This window comes from Colossoma macropomum, unplaced genomic scaffold, assembly GCF_904425465.1.
Source record: "Colossoma macropomum unplaced genomic scaffold, Colossoma_macropomum, whole genome shotgun sequence".
NCBI lineage: Eukaryota > Metazoa > Chordata > Actinopteri > Characiformes > Serrasalmidae > Colossoma > Colossoma macropomum.
Window position 1 is genome coordinate 41202651 of NW_023494784.1, and position 20675 is coordinate 41223325.

General features: G+C 39.1%; 1 protein-coding gene across 2 annotated transcripts in view; it reads left to right on the forward strand.

Annotated features, from left to right (window-relative positions):
- The window catches only part of epb41l5 (erythrocyte membrane protein band 4.1 like 5), an 87025-nt gene extending 66725 nt beyond the window's left edge, over positions 1-20300 (forward strand). Inside the window, exons 19-26 of one of the 2 annotated variants that reach the window (XM_036571641.1) lie at positions 3393-3521; positions 4923-4987; positions 5835-5942; positions 10247-10328; positions 11943-12020; positions 13439-13501; positions 16403-16533; positions 18606-20300. In XM_036571641.1, the coding sequence (XP_036427534.1) occupies positions 3393-3521; positions 4923-4987; positions 5835-5942; positions 10247-10328; positions 11943-12020; positions 13439-13501; positions 16403-16533; positions 18606-18672 (723 nt within the window). In that variant the 3' untranslated portion in view covers positions 18673-20300. The remainder of the gene's footprint in view (positions 1-3392; positions 3522-4922; positions 4988-5834; positions 5943-10246; positions 10329-11942; positions 12021-13438; positions 13502-16402; positions 16534-18605) is intronic. The other variant, XM_036571645.1, reaches the window with a different exon arrangement.
- The last annotated feature ends 375 nt before the right edge of the window (positions 20301-20675 follow it).

Here is a 20675-nt window from a genome sequence, read left to right on the forward strand (position 1 = left end):
TCTCCTTGGCAGTGGAATGGGTTCATACTGAAGAGCTCAGTTACTTTAAACATGGCACTGTCATAGGATGCCACCTCTGCCACAAGTCAGTCTGTGCAATTTCTGTCCTGCTAGAGCTGCCCCAGTCAACTGTAAGTGCTATTATTGTGCAATGGAAGCATCTTGGAGCAACAACAGCTCATTTACGAAGCGATAAACCATGCAGACTCAAAGAGCAGGGTCGCCGAGTGGTGAAGCGTTAAAAAAGCGCCTATTCTCTGTTGCTCACTGCAGAGTTCCAAGCTGCCAACCTCTGTACATTACATTTACAGCATTTAGCAGACGCTCTTATCCAGAGCAACTTACAAAGTGCTTTGTTGTCTACTCAGAGAAAGTATCTTTGCTTAGTACAGATAGGTTAGAGTAAAAATTACTCCTGAGCTCAGATATTGCTAGAGACAAAAGCCAAAGCTGTTACCTAGAGAAAAGAAACAGAATTGAACACAGAGCAATACAGTACATTTCAATAAGTACTTAAATTAGTGCTCACTTAAGTGCTGTGCCCATATTAATGTCTGTGCTTTTGGAATGGGATGTCCTGACAAGCTCATACAGGTGTGATGTTCTGATGTCCACATACTTTTGCCCATATAGTTTATGTGTTCCCTAAAATAAAGTGGTACTTTTAATTTTACCACAATAGCAGGTTTTTGCACTGGAACTAAGAGTCTAATCTATTAGAAGTCTGTAAAGGATTTTGACTGACGTAGACGTCCTTTGCTTGTTAGCTACTTTAGCCTCGTAGGTCTAGCCAGAACATGCTCATGCTCCACACTTCACTGAGAATAAGGCCTGGTGCACGGTACTCGTTTAACTTGCTGTTTTTATGCAGAGGAAGAGCAGCTCTCAGCTCCAGCGCGTTACTGAAGATAACCGACTCTGAGCTGAAATACACATAACTGTCACTTTCACTTATACAGCTCATACGGCGTCCTTGGGTATCTCCACTGTCAGGGAAAGCTGAGGTTGAACTGGGTATTCCTGAAAGCTGATGCTACACATGAGCAAACCAGCAGTGCGAATCAGGCACAGATAGATATACTTGGTCAGGCAGCGCCGGCATTAAAGGGACCAAATCATGGAAAATCGATCTCCCTCTTTTTTATGTATGTATATGTATTTATTTAGTAAGTATTTATTTATTTATAAAGCACATTTTAACCCAAAGTGCTGTACAAAGAGAACACAATTAAAAGGACGATGTAGGACAACATCTAATGTGTAACAAAACAAAAATACAGCAACGCTGAGTTTAACGAGGCAAAAGCTAATCGATAAAAATAGGTGTTTAATCTAGACTTAAAAGCATCAACAGAGGGTGCAGACCTAATGTCCAGGAGTCGCCTGTTCCAAAGTCTCAGCACAGCAACAGCAAAGACTTGGTCACCTTTGAGTTTCAGCCGAGACCGTGGCCCAGTGAGTAGCAGCTGATTTGATGACCTCATAGACCTGGAGGCACCCTATATAGGGTGGTGCCGCTCCGTTTAATGACTTAAAAACAAACAGTAGAAATTTAAATTGGATCCTATCGTACATAGGAAGCCAGTGTAAAGATGCCAGAATGGGAGTAATGTGGTTCCTTTTTTTCGTGCCCGTGAGAAGGCGAGCTGCCGCGTTTTGGACTTACTGCAAACAAGCTATTGAGGACTTACTGCAGTAGTCTAAGCGAGATGTAATAAAGGCGTGGATAACCTTTTTCAGGTCTTGGGGTGACAGAAATGCCTTAATCTTGGTGGCTGATCTCAGCTGGTAAAAGGAGCTCCTGACAACAGAGTTAATTTGTTTATCAAACCAAACTGAGGTCAGGATCAAATATAATCCATCCATCCATGTATTTATTTATTTATTTAATTATTTCAGTTTGAGAAAAAATGTAAACATTGTTGAAGTTTAAAAACTTACTGTTCACTGCCCGCTCCATATAGTCCATATATGGAAGCTGCAAAACAGTCCATTTTGAATTATTTTGTGTCATAAAACCCAGCATACTTACATGCATCCGCTTGTTCAACCCGAAGAATCCAAACCTCCATCACAATCCAGGGAGCTAGCCGTACGTCTGGAGAATTTAAGTTTATTTCTTGTGTCCAGGTACCAGACAACTAGCCAGCCCCTAAAACAATGGACTGATGCAGCGCAAAACACATTACAGAGCTGTACGTTCCTTCAAACCTATAACAGTTTAGCTCCGCCTATGCGTGTTGAAGTTATAAGGAGTGTTTCAGCATTGTTGAATAAGATACAATACAAAGTGGCCAATCAGAACAGAGGTAATTTACATATCAGCCTTAAAGCCACAGTAAATAAAACGCCTGCTTCATTCTAGGTTGGAAAATGGTGATGTAAAAATGAGTTATGACTGTTTTTGGTACATAAAACCACCATGAAACCACGTTTCAAAAGTGCTCAGAGAAAATAAATTATAAGAAAAGTGGACGTGGAATATTGGCCTTTTAAATGTGAACAGAATAGAGAGCTACTGTACGGTCCTCATATTCAGCTTAATCAGGCGCTGTACCAGAATAGAAAATAATATATATTTTACAGGGCGGTTTTTGTCCTCACTGACTGAAATTCATCGGCTTTTTCTATACAAGTGCGGCTTATTTTTTAAACAAAAAATGACGTCTTAAAGAAAAAATCAGCTGTAGTTTTTTAAAATGTACCTATATTATATGCATTAACCTGCAGTATCCAGACTAGCTAGCAAACAGCTGGACTATATTATGTGAATATGTTAAGTATCTTTACTGAACTAACCTGGTGAAACAATTTTTAATCAGTTTAACCTGGTTAATCCTTTTATCCACAATGTTTGATGTACATTATGCTCAATCAGATTTAAACCTTTAGGCTGTTAGGTAACTGCTTTGATGCGAGTGCTCAGATGCATCGAGTTACGTAGACATGGCTTTGCGCGTCATTGTGTTTTAAAGCAATGCAATTCATAATGCAATGCAAGTGTGAGCTGCATTCTGAGCGCTACAGCAGGGGGCGCTATAGCGACAGCCAAGCCTGGCCAACCTGTCTTATGCCGCCAGTATGCTTTCTCCCAGTTAAGTCATAGCAGATGAGCACTAAAGCACTTCTACTACTCACATGTTTAGTAGCTGTGGATGTTGGAGTGACAGTAGCTCTCATTCTTATTTGTCCTCTATCGCCCCCTTGAGTACTGAGTAATTGTAACCACCACAGTAATGTAAGAACACGCGGTGAGTTTGGACAGAAAGGCGTGCTGTTGCAGTGCGTTGGCCGAACAGTGTCTAAGTGAGTTTAAGCTTAATTTTGCTGTGTTGTCAGCTTGTAGACCAGTAATGCTAACTTCAGTGTTTTATGTGTGTGTCTTTATTTAGGATGATGTGCTGAAGCTTACAGACAAGTCTCTGAGCAGTGTGAGCAGCAGTCCTGTCCTGAGCCAGCTGACCGCGCCAGACGAGCTCAAGAGCAACATCCTGAAAGCCCAGGCAGAGGCTGCACTCAGGGTATTAACACACTTATATTTGCTGATGCACCAGTATGAGTTTTTTTGGCTGAAACCAAAATACAGGAAAATGGGGGAAAAAAGGCGGTTTACGTGAATGAAACTTACTGAAATGATTACGGTGTGCAGGCTAATGTGTGTCCCATGAGATCAGATATGCTCAGAGAACAGAGAATGGCTGGTCATCCAGAGCAATGACTTTTTTTTTAAGTTATAATAGTTGTGTACAGTATTAGTTATTATATGTTTAGTTATATACAGTGTCTTTGTGCTCACAGGGACTTTCCTTCCTGCTTCTATTGTTTTTCTGTAATCTGCATTTCAGGCAGTTTCCACGTATTAAACCTGTAGTGTAGATGTTCTTGTAGAAAAAGTTACGCTCGGCCGATATTTTCTCCGTTCTGCGGCTCAGAGTGTTTGAATGAGTCTGTGCTGACCGGTTAAAGGAACGAACAGGTTTTAAATAATGTATTTTAACAGTGTATTTTAATATCTATATTTGTTATTTTCATCACCATTAAATCATTTGTAACATCTTACACTTTTATACCCTACAGTAGACTTATTTAATTTTTTTTTTTGTTTTTTTACATTTTCAGCCTTTTTTTGACTGTTTTTGGCCTAAAATTTTCAGTGGCTGAAATTTCATTGCATTCTTTCTTACATTACATAAGGAGTAGCACTGATTCTGAAAAGGCTTGATTTGTTAATGTCAATATGTGAATTTATTTATTTATTTATCTGGAAAATAATAGATTAAGAAAAAGAGGAAAATTAAAAAAAAAATAAGCACGTATCCTCTACAGTGAAATTTTAGCACACAGTTACTATTTATTTGCTGAGTTCAACACATTATTAAAAAATAAATATTAAAATATAACTTTTGCACAGGCCCCATTTTATGTTTTATTTTTTCCAACATGTTACACTCAGCAAATAAACAGTAATTGTGCATTAAAATGTGCAGAAGTTGTTCTCTGTAGAAGACGTGTTCTCTTACTTTCATTCAGAAAATCAATGAAAAGTCATTTTGTCCAAACTTTTGTATGCGACTGTATCTGAACACACGTTTCAAGTCAATATGACTAATTTGATTACCTCATTAATCACATTTAGTCTCGTCTGTGGTCATGTGGGACTGCTGGTTGTTAGCACAACAATAGAAAATCCAAACTTGATTATAGTTAAAAGTATTAAATTACATGCAAAGAAAAGGAAAATTGGAGCTGTTTGATGTTCAACTATAACTATACATTACTTCATCACTTGAGGCCAATCAGAACAAGTTCTGCAGCATCTGTCCTCATCCTTTTAATGATAAATATTGTTGTTGGACATTAATGAGTTAACTATGCAAATAACATGACCTTACTGACCCTATGGCTGGATTGTCTGTGCTCAGGTTGTGAAAGAGGAGACCGGAGTGTCTGGGGAGAAGAACTGTAACCTGCAGGAAGCAGCAGCCAGGTGAGAAGAAGGGAAGCTCTGGGGAAGCCTGGAAGACAAGGGGTTCTCTTGCAGTTTACATACTACATCAAATTCTTTTATTTAAAAAAAAATTTACTGAAAAGAAATATAGTTTTCCCGGATATGAACCCTTTAATGTAGACATAATCAGCAGAATGTTGCCAGAAATCACTGTAGTCTGGTGCAAAACCCATTTCACCCCCTTTTTGAGTTCCTAAGCAGAGAGAAAAGGGCTTTTTTGAAAGACATACACAGAGAAAAGCAACATTGAAGAAGTGAAAGGGCCCATATCATAAAAAAAATCTAATTTTCCTTTATTTTCTGAAATAATACCACTCGATAATACCAGTATATATTGTAAATTAGCTGCAAATATTGAAAATAAGCTGCAAAAACAACCAATTTAGAAGTCTTCATGGTTGTGACATCATCAGGGTTGTTGGAGCTGAACATAAAGGGTAAAGCAATTAAATGTTTCGCTGCTCGTGTTTTTTTTTTTTTGTCTTTTTTTTTCTTTTAAATCTGTCTATATTGTTGCCATCATACTTGAAACTCACCAAAACATTTAAAACTACCTTTTGTGTTTAAACCTGCATTATTGAAGTTATTAATGTGTATAAATAACGCAAATTAATATGAAAAGTCAATCCGAACATTTGAACGCTTGTGTAGCGTTTTTACAACAACAAGTGTAAAGGGCCGAAGCGAGGATGGAAATGGCCGTCGAAAAATAAATTGTGACCATCATTAAAACCTCACAAACATTATAAAATACAAGAAAAATGTAAAAGATGGTCCCCTGAAGGTGACTGTATATTACATAGTTAACTCTCTCTCTCTCTTTCAGGCTGAAGGGTCGTGGTGGGCGGATGGGCAGCACCTCCTCTCTGACAGTGAGCGGACGTCCAGAGCCCTGGGAGGCGCTAAAGCAGCCCGGCCTGCAGCCGTCCAGCAGGTCAGCCCGAAACACACCACACCCTAAAGACACCTCCACTGACCACTTGCACCGGAGGGGAAGGGGACAACGCTTTGTTGTTTTCCGTGTGGTTGGACCGTGTGTGGATTAAGATGCAGTAGTGATCTGGAGTGTGTGTCTGTAATCCTCCGGTGGCGGAGGCGGCAGAACGCAGGCTGAATCTGGGACACGCTCAGATTAAAGGGGCCGCCCGGTCCCCCCTCTGCTAGAGAACGGGACTCTGGGATGCTTTAATGTGTTGTTGGCCACATGAGGGTTAATTTGAAATTCTTACCGGCTTTTCTTTCTTTCAGGTTCTTATCAGGTAGTGTTATTCATGCTCCACCCACAAAGTGCTTTCATTTGTGGCAGCTGTTGCTCGGTGGAACGAGCTTCAAAGAACGTGGGCAGAAATCTTGCATCTCCATTTTGGTCATTTTTGCTTTTTTGCATAATGTGAAAACCACAGCTGCTCCTAATGTTGTGGTCAGATTTTATGATGAACAGACTAATAGAAATCTTCCATAATTACTTACTAAAAAAGAAAACTGTTCCATTAACTTCTATTCAGAGTTGACTGTTGTTTCTTCTCTTGTAAAGTTAACAACAGCAACATTATGTATATTTTGTTTGGTTAGAGTTATACATACATACATCATCTAAACCGCTTATCCTTCTGGGTCATGGTGGGGTGCTGGAGCCTATCCCAGCTGTCATTGGGAGGAAGGCAGGATACACCCTGGACAGGTCGCCAGTCCATCGCAGGGCAGACAGACAGACATACATATACAATCACACACACATTCACACATAGGGGCAATTCAGCGTGGCCTGACTGCATGTCTTTGGACTGTGGAAGGAAACCGGTCGGGAATCGAACCCAGGCCCTTCTTGCAGTGAGGCAACAGCGCTACCCACTGCACCACCGTGCCGCTTGGTTAGAGTTGCTACTGAATATTTTCCAAATTTATAATGCTGAAACTAGACAGATTGAAAATGACAGCAAATTTGCCAACAGTAGTTCAATTGCAAAAAAAAAACAAGAGTATATCTGATCTCTGACAGCATACAAAATAAATATTCTAAAATTAATACACCAAAGTAAATAGAGGTATTTTGACAAAAAATAAATGGTGTGCTACAGTTTCTCATTAGTGGATTTTTGTTCCAATTTTAATATATAAATAAAGCTTATCCAGCCTAGCAACAGTTGCTACAAAAGAAGGCATTTGTGGGCAGAGCATGGATAGGTCACCATGCTTACTAAATTCTTACTGTCCGACATCAAGATCAGGAACTTTGCCATACAGCACAGTGCAAAAGTTTATTTATTTATTTATTTTTCAGCATCAGGAAAAAAGCAGAAAACATGTTTAAGAGAAAATTACACAGAAGCCTCAACAACTAAATATAATATCAGTCCTTGGCTCTTTAACTCTATTACAGCTTCCATTCTTTTCAGGAGACTCACTTTGTTTTTTAGAGGAATCTGCAGAGATTGTTCCACACCTCCAAAGCTCAGTCTTAGAAGTTGGTTGCATTTTCTGTTTTTCACCATCCAAGTAATCACATTCAGTGGTGTTGAGGTCTGGACTCTGGGGTGGTCAGTCCATTGTTCAGCTTCTTTGTTTGATGTGTCCGTCTCCTTTTCTCAGTGAGGTTCTTCTTGAACAGCTACACATCCTTTCAGACCCACAGCGCTGAGTCGTCTTCTCACAGTGGAAGGATGGAAAGAAACACCTGTGGATGTTTTCAGATCTGAAGCAGCTTGATTGAAGTGCTGTTTATCTGATGCTGTAGGGTTGGTCTCTACCAGATCTTCCAGGTGGTTGCTAGGAGTCCCATTTTCTCTCTAGCTTTAGTTTTTGAGCTCCAGTTTTGGAAACTCATGCAAATGGATCATCTTATATCTACTTTCCTCAGAAATATCTCCTGAAAAATGAATAACTTGTGCTTAATGGCTGTTTTGACTCACGTAAATGAAAAAGCCAGCGTAGCCCTAACTTACAGAACAATACACAGCAGTGAACAGCTAGACTCAAAGCACAGCAACACACAGGTAGTATAATTACTGAATAATTAGCCTTAGTTTATAATAAGCCTGGATTTTAATGGGTTAAACGTAACATCTGTGCCAGCTAATACCATTCCAGTGCTAGTGGTCTTCTTTTGTGTACTGTAAGCTGGTGAGATTTAAAGACCCTGATGAACATTCCCAGCTCTTTGTTGCCATCTAGAGGAAAACTGGCTAAGTGAGCACTGAAGGGTCACATGACCCGAGTTCTGCCCAGATACATGTTGTCCTTACATAACCACAGTGCGCTCAGATGCAGCAATTAGCCGATGCACAATGACCACAATTTGTTCAGCGCTGATATTCACAAAGACAAAAGAAATCTTCTCCCGCAGACAAGACGAGGAAAATGGGGAGCGAGTCGGCTTTAACGCAGGGAACGCACAGCCGTCTGCATCACCGTCCACGTCACCGCTCTGACTAAGCGCTCTGGATTTGAATAATTCGTCCATTGTGTCTATGTTAATGTGTTCTACTTTTTACAGTGGTTTGACTGGTTTAATTATCTCTAGAGTGGCAGAAGGGGAGCAGATGTGAATAAGGCTGCATTTATTACGCACAAGCTGTGCAATTAAAAGCCCAGTGTTTCACAGTTGTGTGCAGGAGGTCTCCATTGTTAGTTATCCTTCTAATATTGAATTAGTATATTAAAAGTCCATGCATAAACTAAAGATAATACACAGATCAGGCATAACACTATGACCTTGTTTCTGCGCTCATTGTCCATTTTATCAGCTCCACTTACTATATAGGAGCACTTCTACAGTTACAAACTGTAGTCCATCTGTTTCTCTGCATACTTTGTTAGCCCCCTTTTACCCTGTTCTTCAGTGGTCAGGACCCCCATGGACCCTCACAGAGCAGGTACTATTTGGGTGGTGGATCATTCTCAGCACTGCATAATTGAGTCAGTGAAGTCATTCTGAGTGGTTTGCCATGAAGCGATCCATTCGAGAGAAACTTACCAGCTCAGATTTCTTTACAGTGGTGGTGATGGGAACCAGGCGTCTCGATGACTACAACACAAACACAGCTGTTTTATTTACTATACAAAACCACCAGTGAACCAACACGTCTTCTGAGTTTTATATAACGTTGAAGATGGTGAAAGTCATAAATCTGAACAAGTTGTCAAAACTGGTTCTTCAAGGGTTTTCTAATAAAGGCGATGGTCACATATAGGCAGTGGACACTCAAGGAACCACTTGAATGTGTAAATTGTTCTGTTTCTAAACCGTAACAAGCAAACATCACTGACGTGAGAAAATCTGCTTTCGTCTAAAGATTTGGGGCTTTCCCGTTCGTATGCCAGAACAATCGAAGCTAATCAACAAAAACCAACAAGTCACAAGAAGTTTCAAGTTAAAGAACCTTCTTTGGTTCTATATAAAACCTTTCATGCTAAGATTGTAGGAGTTTTGTTGTTGTTTTTTGTTGATTAGCTTCAAATGTTTAGGCATATGCATGCAAAAGCCCCAAATCTTTAGATGTAAACTGTTTTTCTCACATCAGTGATGTTTGCTCGTTACAGCGTAGACCACGTCACTCATTTTCAGCACATTCTTGGCAACATTTTCGATAAATCAGTGGGTCATCAGTATCGGCTGATCTTATCAGCCAGTCAGTGTATCAGTTGGGCCCTAATGAATAACCCCTGAGGTGAATGCTCTGTTCGTCTCTCAGGTTTGCAGTGCTTTTAAACTGCTTTATATCCACCGGCTCTCAAAACGTAATCCAGCCTGCGTTCCTGTGAATTGGGATTATGTTAGAGTGAGTGTTAAAGGGTAATTTCACTGATCTTTCAACAGTTTTGCATAATTAAATATGTTGCATGATGTCCGAAGCAGTTTACATGTTATGTTTTGAAAAGGTTTTAACCTAAAACATTTTTTTTTTAATGGCACAGATGTACGTGCTTCTAAATAGTCCCCCCAGAAAAACTATTTTTCATATTTATCGCTGTTTTCTGATTAACACTGCAAATAAAAACTGACATGTTGGTTCCACTGGTGGTTTTGGATAGTAAATAAATTGCTATATTTGCTTTGTCAGGACGTTTCTCCACTATGAACTATTTCACCTCAAACCACTTAGAATGACTTTGTTTACGTTACAGTGATTGAAATTTTGGAAAATCGGTGGAATTCCCCTTTAAGTCATTGGCAGGGCAGACACTGTGACAGACTTTTTAACTGAAATGACTGAAATGTGTATGTTATTGTCTCCCCAGCCTTGAAGTGAAAGCGGATGAGTTCATCTCCTCTGTGGTCAGTCTGCCAGCAGAGCCAGTGAATGAAGCTCACTCAGCCAAGGTAACAAAGGCCGCTGTGTGCTCGGCTGCAGCACTCCAGCTGTTGGGTCTCTAGCCTGCAATACGCAGTCACTCGCACTACTCATTCACTCGTCCATTGAAGCGCTAGGTACATTTTTGAGTGAGCAACTTGTTTAGAATGAATGGGAGCTAGTTTGGACTAGTTAGCATGATCCTGTCTGCATGACCAGCAGGACAGAATTAGCTTTCATTCATTTTTCATTTAACAGTGTCAGAAAATTTAACCTTAAACACAACTGTGCAAAGTTTGTAGACACCTAAGGACGGCTGCACCAGCTGTCCATAAGTTAAAACGTTGGCTAATTGTGACACAAGTGTTTACAGAGTTTGGGTTTATGCATTACTAAATCAGGTTGCACCACACCAACTAGTTTTAACATTAAACTTAGTAGCTACTAAAAATAGCTACTAAATAACACGACATCATAGATAACACAAAAAAGACCAAAATCATCCATTCCACCCAAAACCAAGACCAAAACTATGATGTTTTTGGTTAACTAAACTAAAAACTAAATGCTGTATGCTGTGAATTTTACTTGCAGCTCTAATAGTGACGCTGGTTTTACCTTCAAACGTGACACCAACATCCACAGCTGGGGTTCAGTGAGAAACAGCAGCTCCTCGAATGTCTAAACTGAGGCTGCTATTCTGTCGGAACAAAACCATGTATCTCCATTTTTGTTGTTTTTCAGTTTTTGACATAATTTGAAAATACCTGTTGACCTTTGCATTGTGTGTAAATTTTAGGAAGAATGGACCAAAAGAAATGACCAAAAATGACTAGGAAAAATGCCTGGTTCCATTGACTTACATTAAAAGTAAAGTATGGTATGTGTTACCATTTTGGAGATACAAGGTTTTGTTCCGACAGCAGCGATATACAGTTGTTACAAGGAAATATTAAAGTCACTGTCTGCTCATTTTTGTGATTTTCTTCTATTATCTATAGTTTTTAGGCATTTTACTGTGAACTGGCAGAGAAAAAATGCTGTTGGTCTTAATTGTTGAGAGATTTTTGAAATCCCTTTTTTTTTAGCCATTTTCTTTAGTTCAATTTGAAGTGGGTGGGACTAAATTTGGTGCAGGTGACATCAGATCTGCCAAAGTACGGATCACAGCTAGCAATATGTGTCGCCAGCTACTCGCGTTCCTCTCCCTCACATAAAGTGACTGATGTCCTGTTGCTCCCAGTACCAGACAAAACTCCCAGACAGTAGCTTTAAGCTTGGAGGTTTATTATGCTGTTATTTGTAGCGTAGCTAGACGCTGATATCTACTAGTGTTAGTCACCTGCTGCAGGATCCCACTATAAGAGATTAACTTATACGAGAGCTCGTTAACACGAGAGCTTGATAGCCAGTGGTCCACGGATTGGTGGTGCAACTTTAGTAAATGATTAGTTTGAAACTGACTAGTGTTTATTAGGGCATTAGTGAAAACTTTATGCACAAACTTACGCAAAACCTGTGAAACCCAGTCCTGCTCATGTAAAATTTCTTCTCAAATTTTTCACTTTTCTGCACTAACAGAGTACATATGTATTTATGTTACTGTAAACATATAATAAAAGTCTGTTTTTTTCCTAATGCAGGGCAAAGCGGAGGAGCAGGAGGCATGTGCGGCCCCCCAGAGTGATAACCTGATAGACTTCACAGATCCTACCCCAGTAGTAAGTCCATAGACCCCGTCACACCACTATTACAGCCTTTCATTAAAGGAATGGCTCAGCAAAAAAAACGTTTGCTTCTTTAGTTTAGAACTGGAGCGATGAGACTAATATATTTGACAAATGCTAGGAAGTCAATAGTCACCCAAATGTTTTTCTGCAAAAAATTAAATACATGCCCAAATCTGCTAAAACCACATACAGGCCTTCATTAATGTTGCACAGACTTGTCTATGTGCTTTAGGGCACAGTATCACTTACAGGTGTTGCACCAAATTACTGGACATATGGACACAAGATTAGATTAATGGTTTCTGCTGTTTCTTTTTATAAACATACATCTTCAGTTTGAAAAATTAAATATTAATGATTATTTGTAAACAGAAACAGCATAATGTCCTCTAGCATCCATACATCTGTGTCATGTGCATGTACGTGTCTGGGTAGGTCATACGATGTCTTTAACCACATCAACACGTCTGTGAAACCTTAAAGGTTTTCATAGATTTCTGCATAATTTTATCACTGAGATGTAAACAATGTCATTCAGGGTGGTTTGATTTGAAATGGTTCATTGTAGAGAAACTTACTGGTTCAGCTTTATAGTGGTGGTGATGGGAACCAGGCGTCATGATGACCGCATAGCCATTAACTATCTAAAGTGACCAGTGAACCTGCACGTCTTCTGAGTGTTTATGTGCAAGGTTGATTGTAAAATAGCAGCAAATCTAAAAAAATATATGTTTTCTTAGGGGTCTGTTTTGGCTTAGAACGCCCTGTGTACCCCTCCACCTTGAATGGTTAAAAAAAATACATTTTAGGCCAAAAGTGTTGCAAAACTATCCTAATACAACGTCTATATCATCAGACAATATAGTCATAACAATTTCATGTGACTTTCTGTGAGGGAGCTTTTAGAGGTGGACGTCTGGTTCCTATCACCACCACTGTGAACAGTTCTGACTCCGTAAGCTTCTCTAGAATTGAGCATTTCAATCCAAACCACTCTGAATGACTTTGTTTACATCTTAACGATTGAATTACACAGAATTTTTGACTGATCACGTACTATTCCTTGTTCACGAATACCTGAATTTGGTTTAAACAGGTTGAGAGAAGTTTTGGAGATGTATTTACAGAAAAGATTTGGGTGACTATTGACTTCTAGTGTTTGCAGCATTAGCCCCCAGTTCTAAAATAAAGAAGCTCAATTTGGACACCGTCTGTCTTGACTGTAAGTGGAAAATTGTGTAAATTAGATTTTTTTTTTTTTTACCAGTTCATTCCTCTATTAATGTGCTTTCACAGTCTTTAGTTTTGTTGTTATTGTAGTTCTGAAGAGGCTTTAATGAATTGTATTCATTTATAAAGCATTTCGAAAAATCGTTCTTTATTAACTTCCATGCTATTATTCCTTACAGCTCCCGCAGGTGCAGCCGCCCAAGCCCATCATCACCCCTCGGTGGATCATTCCAGCAGCTACAGTGAGTTCAGGCTGCTGAGAGGAGGATTCAGGCTCCATAAGTGCTTCATATAACTGGATCTCACAGACGTGTTTGATCTCAGTAATAAAGCCACACTCTCGAGCTCCATATGTTTCATTTAGATACCCATGTTTCCTTTAATTTGATTACCCACGACGTTGAAACGTTCGTAATTAATTAGAGCATATGGAGCTGGAGCGTGGGGGGACTCTTTGAGAGGCCCAGTAGCTATTAACAGCAGCTCAATATACACAGTAGGGGAGTTCAGAGCACAACCTAACATAGGGTAAAATGGAACACACACATTTATATAGTTAGCAGTAGCACTGCAACAAATTATTTACCGATTATTTTCATTGTCGATTAATCTGTTGATTATTTTCTCGATTAATCGATTAGTTGTTTGGTTTATAAAATGTCAGAAAATGGTGAAAAGTGTTGTTTTTTCCAAAGCCCAAGATGACCCCAAAGATATTCAGTTTAGTGTCACAGAGGAGTAAAGAAATCACAAAAAATTCAAATTTAAGACGCAAGGATTCAGAGAAATGTAAAAAAAAATAATAATAATAAAAAATAAAAAATTAATCACTCAAACCAATTATAGATTACCGAAATAGTTGACAATTAATAGTTGACAACTAATCAATTAATTGTTGCAGCTCTAGTTAACAGGTCCATGTAGAACATGCTTGTATTCCCATAGCAGCAAAATCTGCAGATGTTCACAGAAATCAGTTATAAGTGTTTTTGATTACTGATTTGATTGTGTAAATCACAGAATTCACATCTGTTCAGTGTTACAACTAAGATGCCCAAAGTAAACAATGAGAGCAGTCCATATTTCCCCATATCAGCTTAAAACAATAAATTTTGTAAAACTTTCATTAAAATGCACTATGAAAACATGGATATAGCTCAAACAACATCACTGTATTGATTTACACTTTATTTTCTCCAGCTTATCAGACTTTCCTAGCAAATGTTACAGCTAAGAAAGTCTGTTACAGTGAACCCCCTTATGGGGTAGGTTGTAGCATTTGCACTCACTCTTCTTTTTGCTGAATTGCCCATAAACAGTAGATGCTGGAAAGTTGATATTTTAATTTGTAGCAGAGATGTGTAGGTCGCTTGTTTAAAACGATGATAAATCTTAATCAAATCATTTTAAAATTATTTAGCAAAAAACAATGATTTAGGGTAAAACTAGTGCAATAGTGAATCTGAGTCAGGAAATCCAACCCAAAACGTATTTGGGTCATTCTCCATTTGCAGTGGGAAACCATGTCACAAAGGCTGCAGGGCTTAAAAAGATGCTTAAAATATTAGGCTCAGCTCCAAAAGTCAGTATGTACATTTACACAGTTGACCTAAGTCTAAATAACACTTTTCCCATATGATTCCTCTGATTTTATTCTGTTTCATAGTCGCTCTGCATCTGTAAAACAGCTCGTCACAAAACCAATTTTTTGACATTTGAGAAACCATTTTTAATATAAAACAATATTTTTAAGAGGAATTTGTATAAAACAGATTCATGTTTATTGTTCATATCATTAACCTTATACTACATTTAAAAAATATGTATTTTATTTAAAAAATTCATTTGTCACAGAGATTTTGGTCACTGGTGTTATCAGGACTCTTGTATTAGATTTTAACACAGTATTTTCAGCTCTAATAAACTGCTTCTTTGGGTCGAGGCTCATCAGAGAGGAAGCATCTCAAGGCATGAGATGGCGAGTCACACTCACTCACTATATTTCATTAATTTAGTAATAATTTTAATTCTCAGGCAGCTCATAACTTCTGTGTGTCACTGATGTTTTGTGCTTTAATGTCTGGGTCACTAAAATTTTGTCAAAATAATGCCAAATTTATCATTTTTATTACTGATTTTAAATAATTTCATGAGGCCACCTGATGACCAACGAGTCAGCCAGTTTACAAAATCCTCAGTTTTAACCAGAATCTCACTGGAGTCACAGTGCATATATGATAAAAGGAGATGTTAATGGACATATTAAGATTATTACGTTTTGGGATGAAATAACTTAAATACGTGTCCACCTGAATTCCCACTCCAAATGGAGGAGGACCCATTAGCATGATTATCATCATACTGTTATCAATACCAAGATCATTTCTGAACATTCAGGGACCCTGAATGTGACATCATAGTTGGGGGCACACATCCCAATCATACTATATTGTATGCAAGAAAGAAAAAGATTCAGTAATCCATTGTTATCAGTAAAAAAGTTTAGTAATACTAAACAATAATTGACTTTATTTAGGGCAAGTAGACAACTGAATGTTAAATACTTTATTTGTCTATATAAATAATAATAATAATAATAATAATAATAATAATAATAGTGAAAATAAAAAATGTCTAACTTTATTCATAATGTGTTGATATTAAATGGTGTGTGCAAAATTTAATATATTCAATATATATTCATGTTTTAAGGGCAAAATCTTCTCAAAACAATCATAAAACAAGGTATCTGTTATCAGGCAGTGAATTAATAACCATTTCATGTAGTAACTTTCTGTAAGGGAGCTTTTAGAGGTGGATGTCTGGTTCCCATCACCACCACTGTGAAATTCTGACTTGGGTCAGTTTCTCTAGAACGGAGCGTTTCACACCAAACCACTCTGAATGACTTGGTTTACATCTTCACCAGTTAATAATACAGAAATTTTTAAAAAATGATGGAATTTCCCTTTAATATCATGAGCTCCACAGCTGGACTTCTCTCTCTTTAGGAAGAGAACAGCAGAGTTTAAACTTTTCTAGCTGCTATTTTTTTTCCATCCTCTCTTCCTCTCGCTCCCCAGCTCTTTTGTAGTGACCATAGTGACCTCCTCACACTCTCCCCTTTCTCTCCCCTTCTCTAGCAGACCGGCACCTTTACTAACGGCCTCCTAGAGCTTGACTCAGCAGCAAAGATGCCACCTCACCATCCTGAAGGGGGCGCTCTTGCCTCCCTCCCTCATCTCTCTCACACTCATAATGTGATTGCCACCAGGTTTGTGTTAGCCTGCTTCACTCCATGTAGTTTAAAGAAATAATCCAGCATTTTTGAACTAATATCTGTTTGATGCTTCTGTAGTGGACAGTTCATTCATCTGCTCTTGGTAAAAGAACTGACAACCATTTGACTCAGACACTTATAATAGAAGCTACGGCCCAATCCCAATTCTTATTTTTACCCTACCCCTTGTTTTCGAGTGTCACCTTGCCCCTTGGAACTGAGTTAGAAGGGGTAGTGGTTGAAATCTTCCCCTGTAAAATGGGACCTTCAAATAAAAAGACCATTACTTCATTAACAGCTACCAGCGCTGCTCTGTAGGCGACCCTGCCAGTCTGCAGTGACAGCAGAGGAGGGTAAAGTTCAGCTCCTCACTGCTGGGCTTTAGTTACATTTAGGGAATCATATGCCTTCAAAGAGGGGGGCAGTTATTTATTATCACCCACCCCTAATTCTTCAGTGATATGGAGCTGAAGTCAGATATTCACCAGATCCTTGTTCAAATTTTCCCGTTCCACCTTAAATGGAGCAGCAGTTACATTCTGGCACTTCAGGCGTCAGAACCGCTGGACTATTTAAGGTGGAACGGGAAAGTTAGCTAGCTAGCTACCGAACATTAGTATACTATTAGCAATTTTTTATGCTTGTTATGAAGAAAAGGACCAAAATTCGTTGAAACGACATTAACAAAATAATACAGTGGTTATTGTAATATTTTAACGGAGAAAATTCTCACATTTGTGTGTTTCTTTGGTCTCTTGTTCAGCCATCTTGCCAGTTTTTCTTTTTTTCTTATATCACTCTGTTCAGAGTCTCTGAAAAACCTCCGTTTGGAGGGCCATATAGCCCTAACACTTCGCCCTACCCCTCTATCTCAACAAAAATCAGGACACCCTACCCCTGAACACGCAAAACGGAGGGGTAAGGGCTGAGTGGTAGGGGTGAAATGGGATTGGGCCTAATGGGCAGTTGCTGAAACTCTTTCCCACTGGCTTCTGTTGTAAGTGTGTTTTGAGTCAGCTTCTGTTCTATTTTGACACGTTTCTTAGTCAAAAAAGGGGAAAAACGTTACCTCACATTTATAACTGAAGGCAGGTCTCTCAGGTGCAGATCTGTTTTATTGCCATTTTCTAATGAACGGGGATGTTATTGTCTGTGTTAACCGATCATATGCTACAAAATCAGCAGATTGAGATTAGGTTGAAAATATTTAAGATAAATCCCACCATTATTTTCTTAAGTGAGCTTTTTTGCTGTAATTATAAGTAATATCATTACTTATAATTAATTGGCGTACGTATACAGTCCTGTGCGCACATCCTCACTGAGTGAAGGACCGTTTTCAGCTTAAAGCAATAGTTCAGCAACAAATCAGGTTTCCAGTTTCCCCCTTTACCCCAAATGTGGTCTATAAACCTAGAAAGGTTTTAATGTCTGATGTTTTCTTCTTTAGTCGAGTGCTGGAGCCACAAGGCTAATGTAGCTAACGTAGTGGACGTTTATGGTCACCAGTTACGATTGTTCAAACTGCGTTCACAAAAATTTGCATACTTGCTTCAAACTGTATATTTGTCATCTCAAATAGACTTGCTTAAGTGGTTTGAGGTTTGGTACGTAGTACCTAACGTGACTTTCGTTCATCACTTATTCAAAAATGTGTTTCCAGCACCATTTTTCACATTTCTATGTAACTGATAAACCAACTTTCTCACTTCATCCAAGCATAAAAACTACCGAGGGGGAATGGCCACTAGGGGGCTGCAGAAAGACGCTGCATTGATGTGGTCTGAGCCAAACGTGTGGTGATGTAGGCAGTTTGCACGATGCTATTTGATGCTAATTATCCTCTTATCTATCCCCCATATCCCCAGCGCAAAACCTAAAAATGTATCTTTGAACATCAAACATGTCTTGGCTGGTTGGCTACATTTGGGGTGTGGTGAAAATTGTGTAAATTTGTTGAAAAGCTGTTCCTTTAAATATTTTTTTAAGGTGATTCTAGACTTTGCCAGCAACATTTGCTTTTCAGCTCCAGTATTGAGCCTCATTGTGTCTTCTTTCGTTTGCAGCGTTGTGGCTCACCAACCCAAGGAGGACAGCCACAAACTCAAGGGTCTGCTGACCACTGAGCTCTGAGAACCACGGGTTCAGCGCCTCTCTGACCACCAGCCGAACGCTTAGGGCCATCACACCTTTCCACTTTGCTACATTCCAGCTTACGGCATTCCAACTCACTCGGGGTTTAAAGCACAGAGAGACGATAAGGACTGTGTGCAGTAGACTTGATGTTACCAGCTGGACTCTGGGACACGGCGAATCCACCTTTAGCACAACTCGGCTTCAGATTGGGGCCTTCAAGCTCTGACCCACGCTGAGACCTCAAGAGTGGACTTTGATTTTATGATGAATCAGGATTTTTGTCACAACTGTGGGATTGTGCAGCTGTTCTGGGGTCAGCGTCTGTAAGGCCGCCATTTGGCCGTTGAAGAAACTTCTGTTCGGACAGCTGTGGTGCTGCTCTGCCACCCGCTGTTCTCACGCGCCATGTTAGTTAGATCACTGTGAAAGAGCAACCTGCTGGACCACTACAGATCACCAACACTTGAGACGGTTATTTATAGAACTGCGCAGTCTTTCATACAGACTTTTTACCTTTTTATCTTCTTTGGTTTTCTATTAGCTTATTAAATAGATCAGTATTAAGCTTTTTAAGTACAGTACTTCATACTGGATTATTGTTAGAGGACAACATTATTATGTAGCACTGGAACGACATGCAGTCTTTGAGCGATTGAGCCAATTTTGTTTGTGTTTTCATTTTTTTTTATTCAAAATATCCATGTTTTTATCGTTGTCAGAGCTGTAGCTGCATTATGACCTGCCTTACTTTAACAGTTCGTCACAGATTTTAAAGATATTGCTTGTTTTAAGGCTGTAGAATCCACTGCAGTGTGTTGTTTTTGCTGCGTTTGACTGGAATTATTCACTGGATTTTTCGTAGTGGTGCGTATTGATAATCGTCACGTAGTCTTGACACTGAGAACTGACCACTGAGGGACACGACACAGGAGCAGGTCTGAAACTGTAATGGCTACATTGCAATACAGGTTGGGTGAATTTCACAAATTTCGCCTGCCCTGTGTCTCATGTTGTCCGCAGGTACCTCCGCAGCCACACAAGCTTTTGAATAAAACTTTGCTGTATTCTCTGTTAGCGCTGCTGTCTGCGTCGCACGTCTGTGGGTTATTTTGTCGAACTGGATGAAAGTCTGTTCGAAACGTGTTTCGGACTTGGACTTCAGACTGAAATCCTTTTGCTTTGAGTGACCCTATACCTTAATGATGTTTATTTTATTAAAACAAATGACTGGACATTCCATTTCGTCACTACCGAAACAATCAACACTACCGAAACTTTACCAAGTGTTTCGGTAGTGACAGTTTTGAGCATGACTCGGAAACACTAGCCAGTGACAGACTAGCAAAAATAGCTTTGAACACAAAAAAGTGCTTAATTGCAGAAAATATGTTTCGGTAGTGACAATTCTTAATGTTACAGACTGATTTTCAGACTTTGGGACAAATTAATGTCAAAACAGTGGGATCTAACTGCTCACCATGTGGCCCTGAGGGGCAGGGATGCAGTCTTACTTGCTGCTCTAAAAAGCAGGGGTGTGGCTAAAATAAGGCTCCGCCTACAGACTAAATCTTGCTGTTTCGGTAGTGACATGAAAATGTGAGACAGCGAGTTTTTTTTATTTAAAAATTAAACTCATGATAAAAACTATCAGTTTTACTTTAAAAGTAATCAAAAAATCTTTTAAAAAACACAATTGAAAAAAAATGCAAAAAAATGTGTTAAATTAGTATTTTCACAAGTTTATCACCCAATAAATGATGAATCTGTGTATATTTAGATTATTACCATCTTAATTAATGCCTTTAAATAGATCATAATCAGCAATACCACTACAGCAGTATTCCTGTAAGCTGAACGAAAGCTGGCTGTCGCACTGTGAGTGTTCTGAAGTCGTTTTCAGCTCAGAGGTTTTATCTCCACCACCTCATGTGTAAGAACCGTGTAATCAGCAGGTGCAGTTGTTTCTGTAATTTATTCCTGTTCTGCGTCTCTGTTCTGTA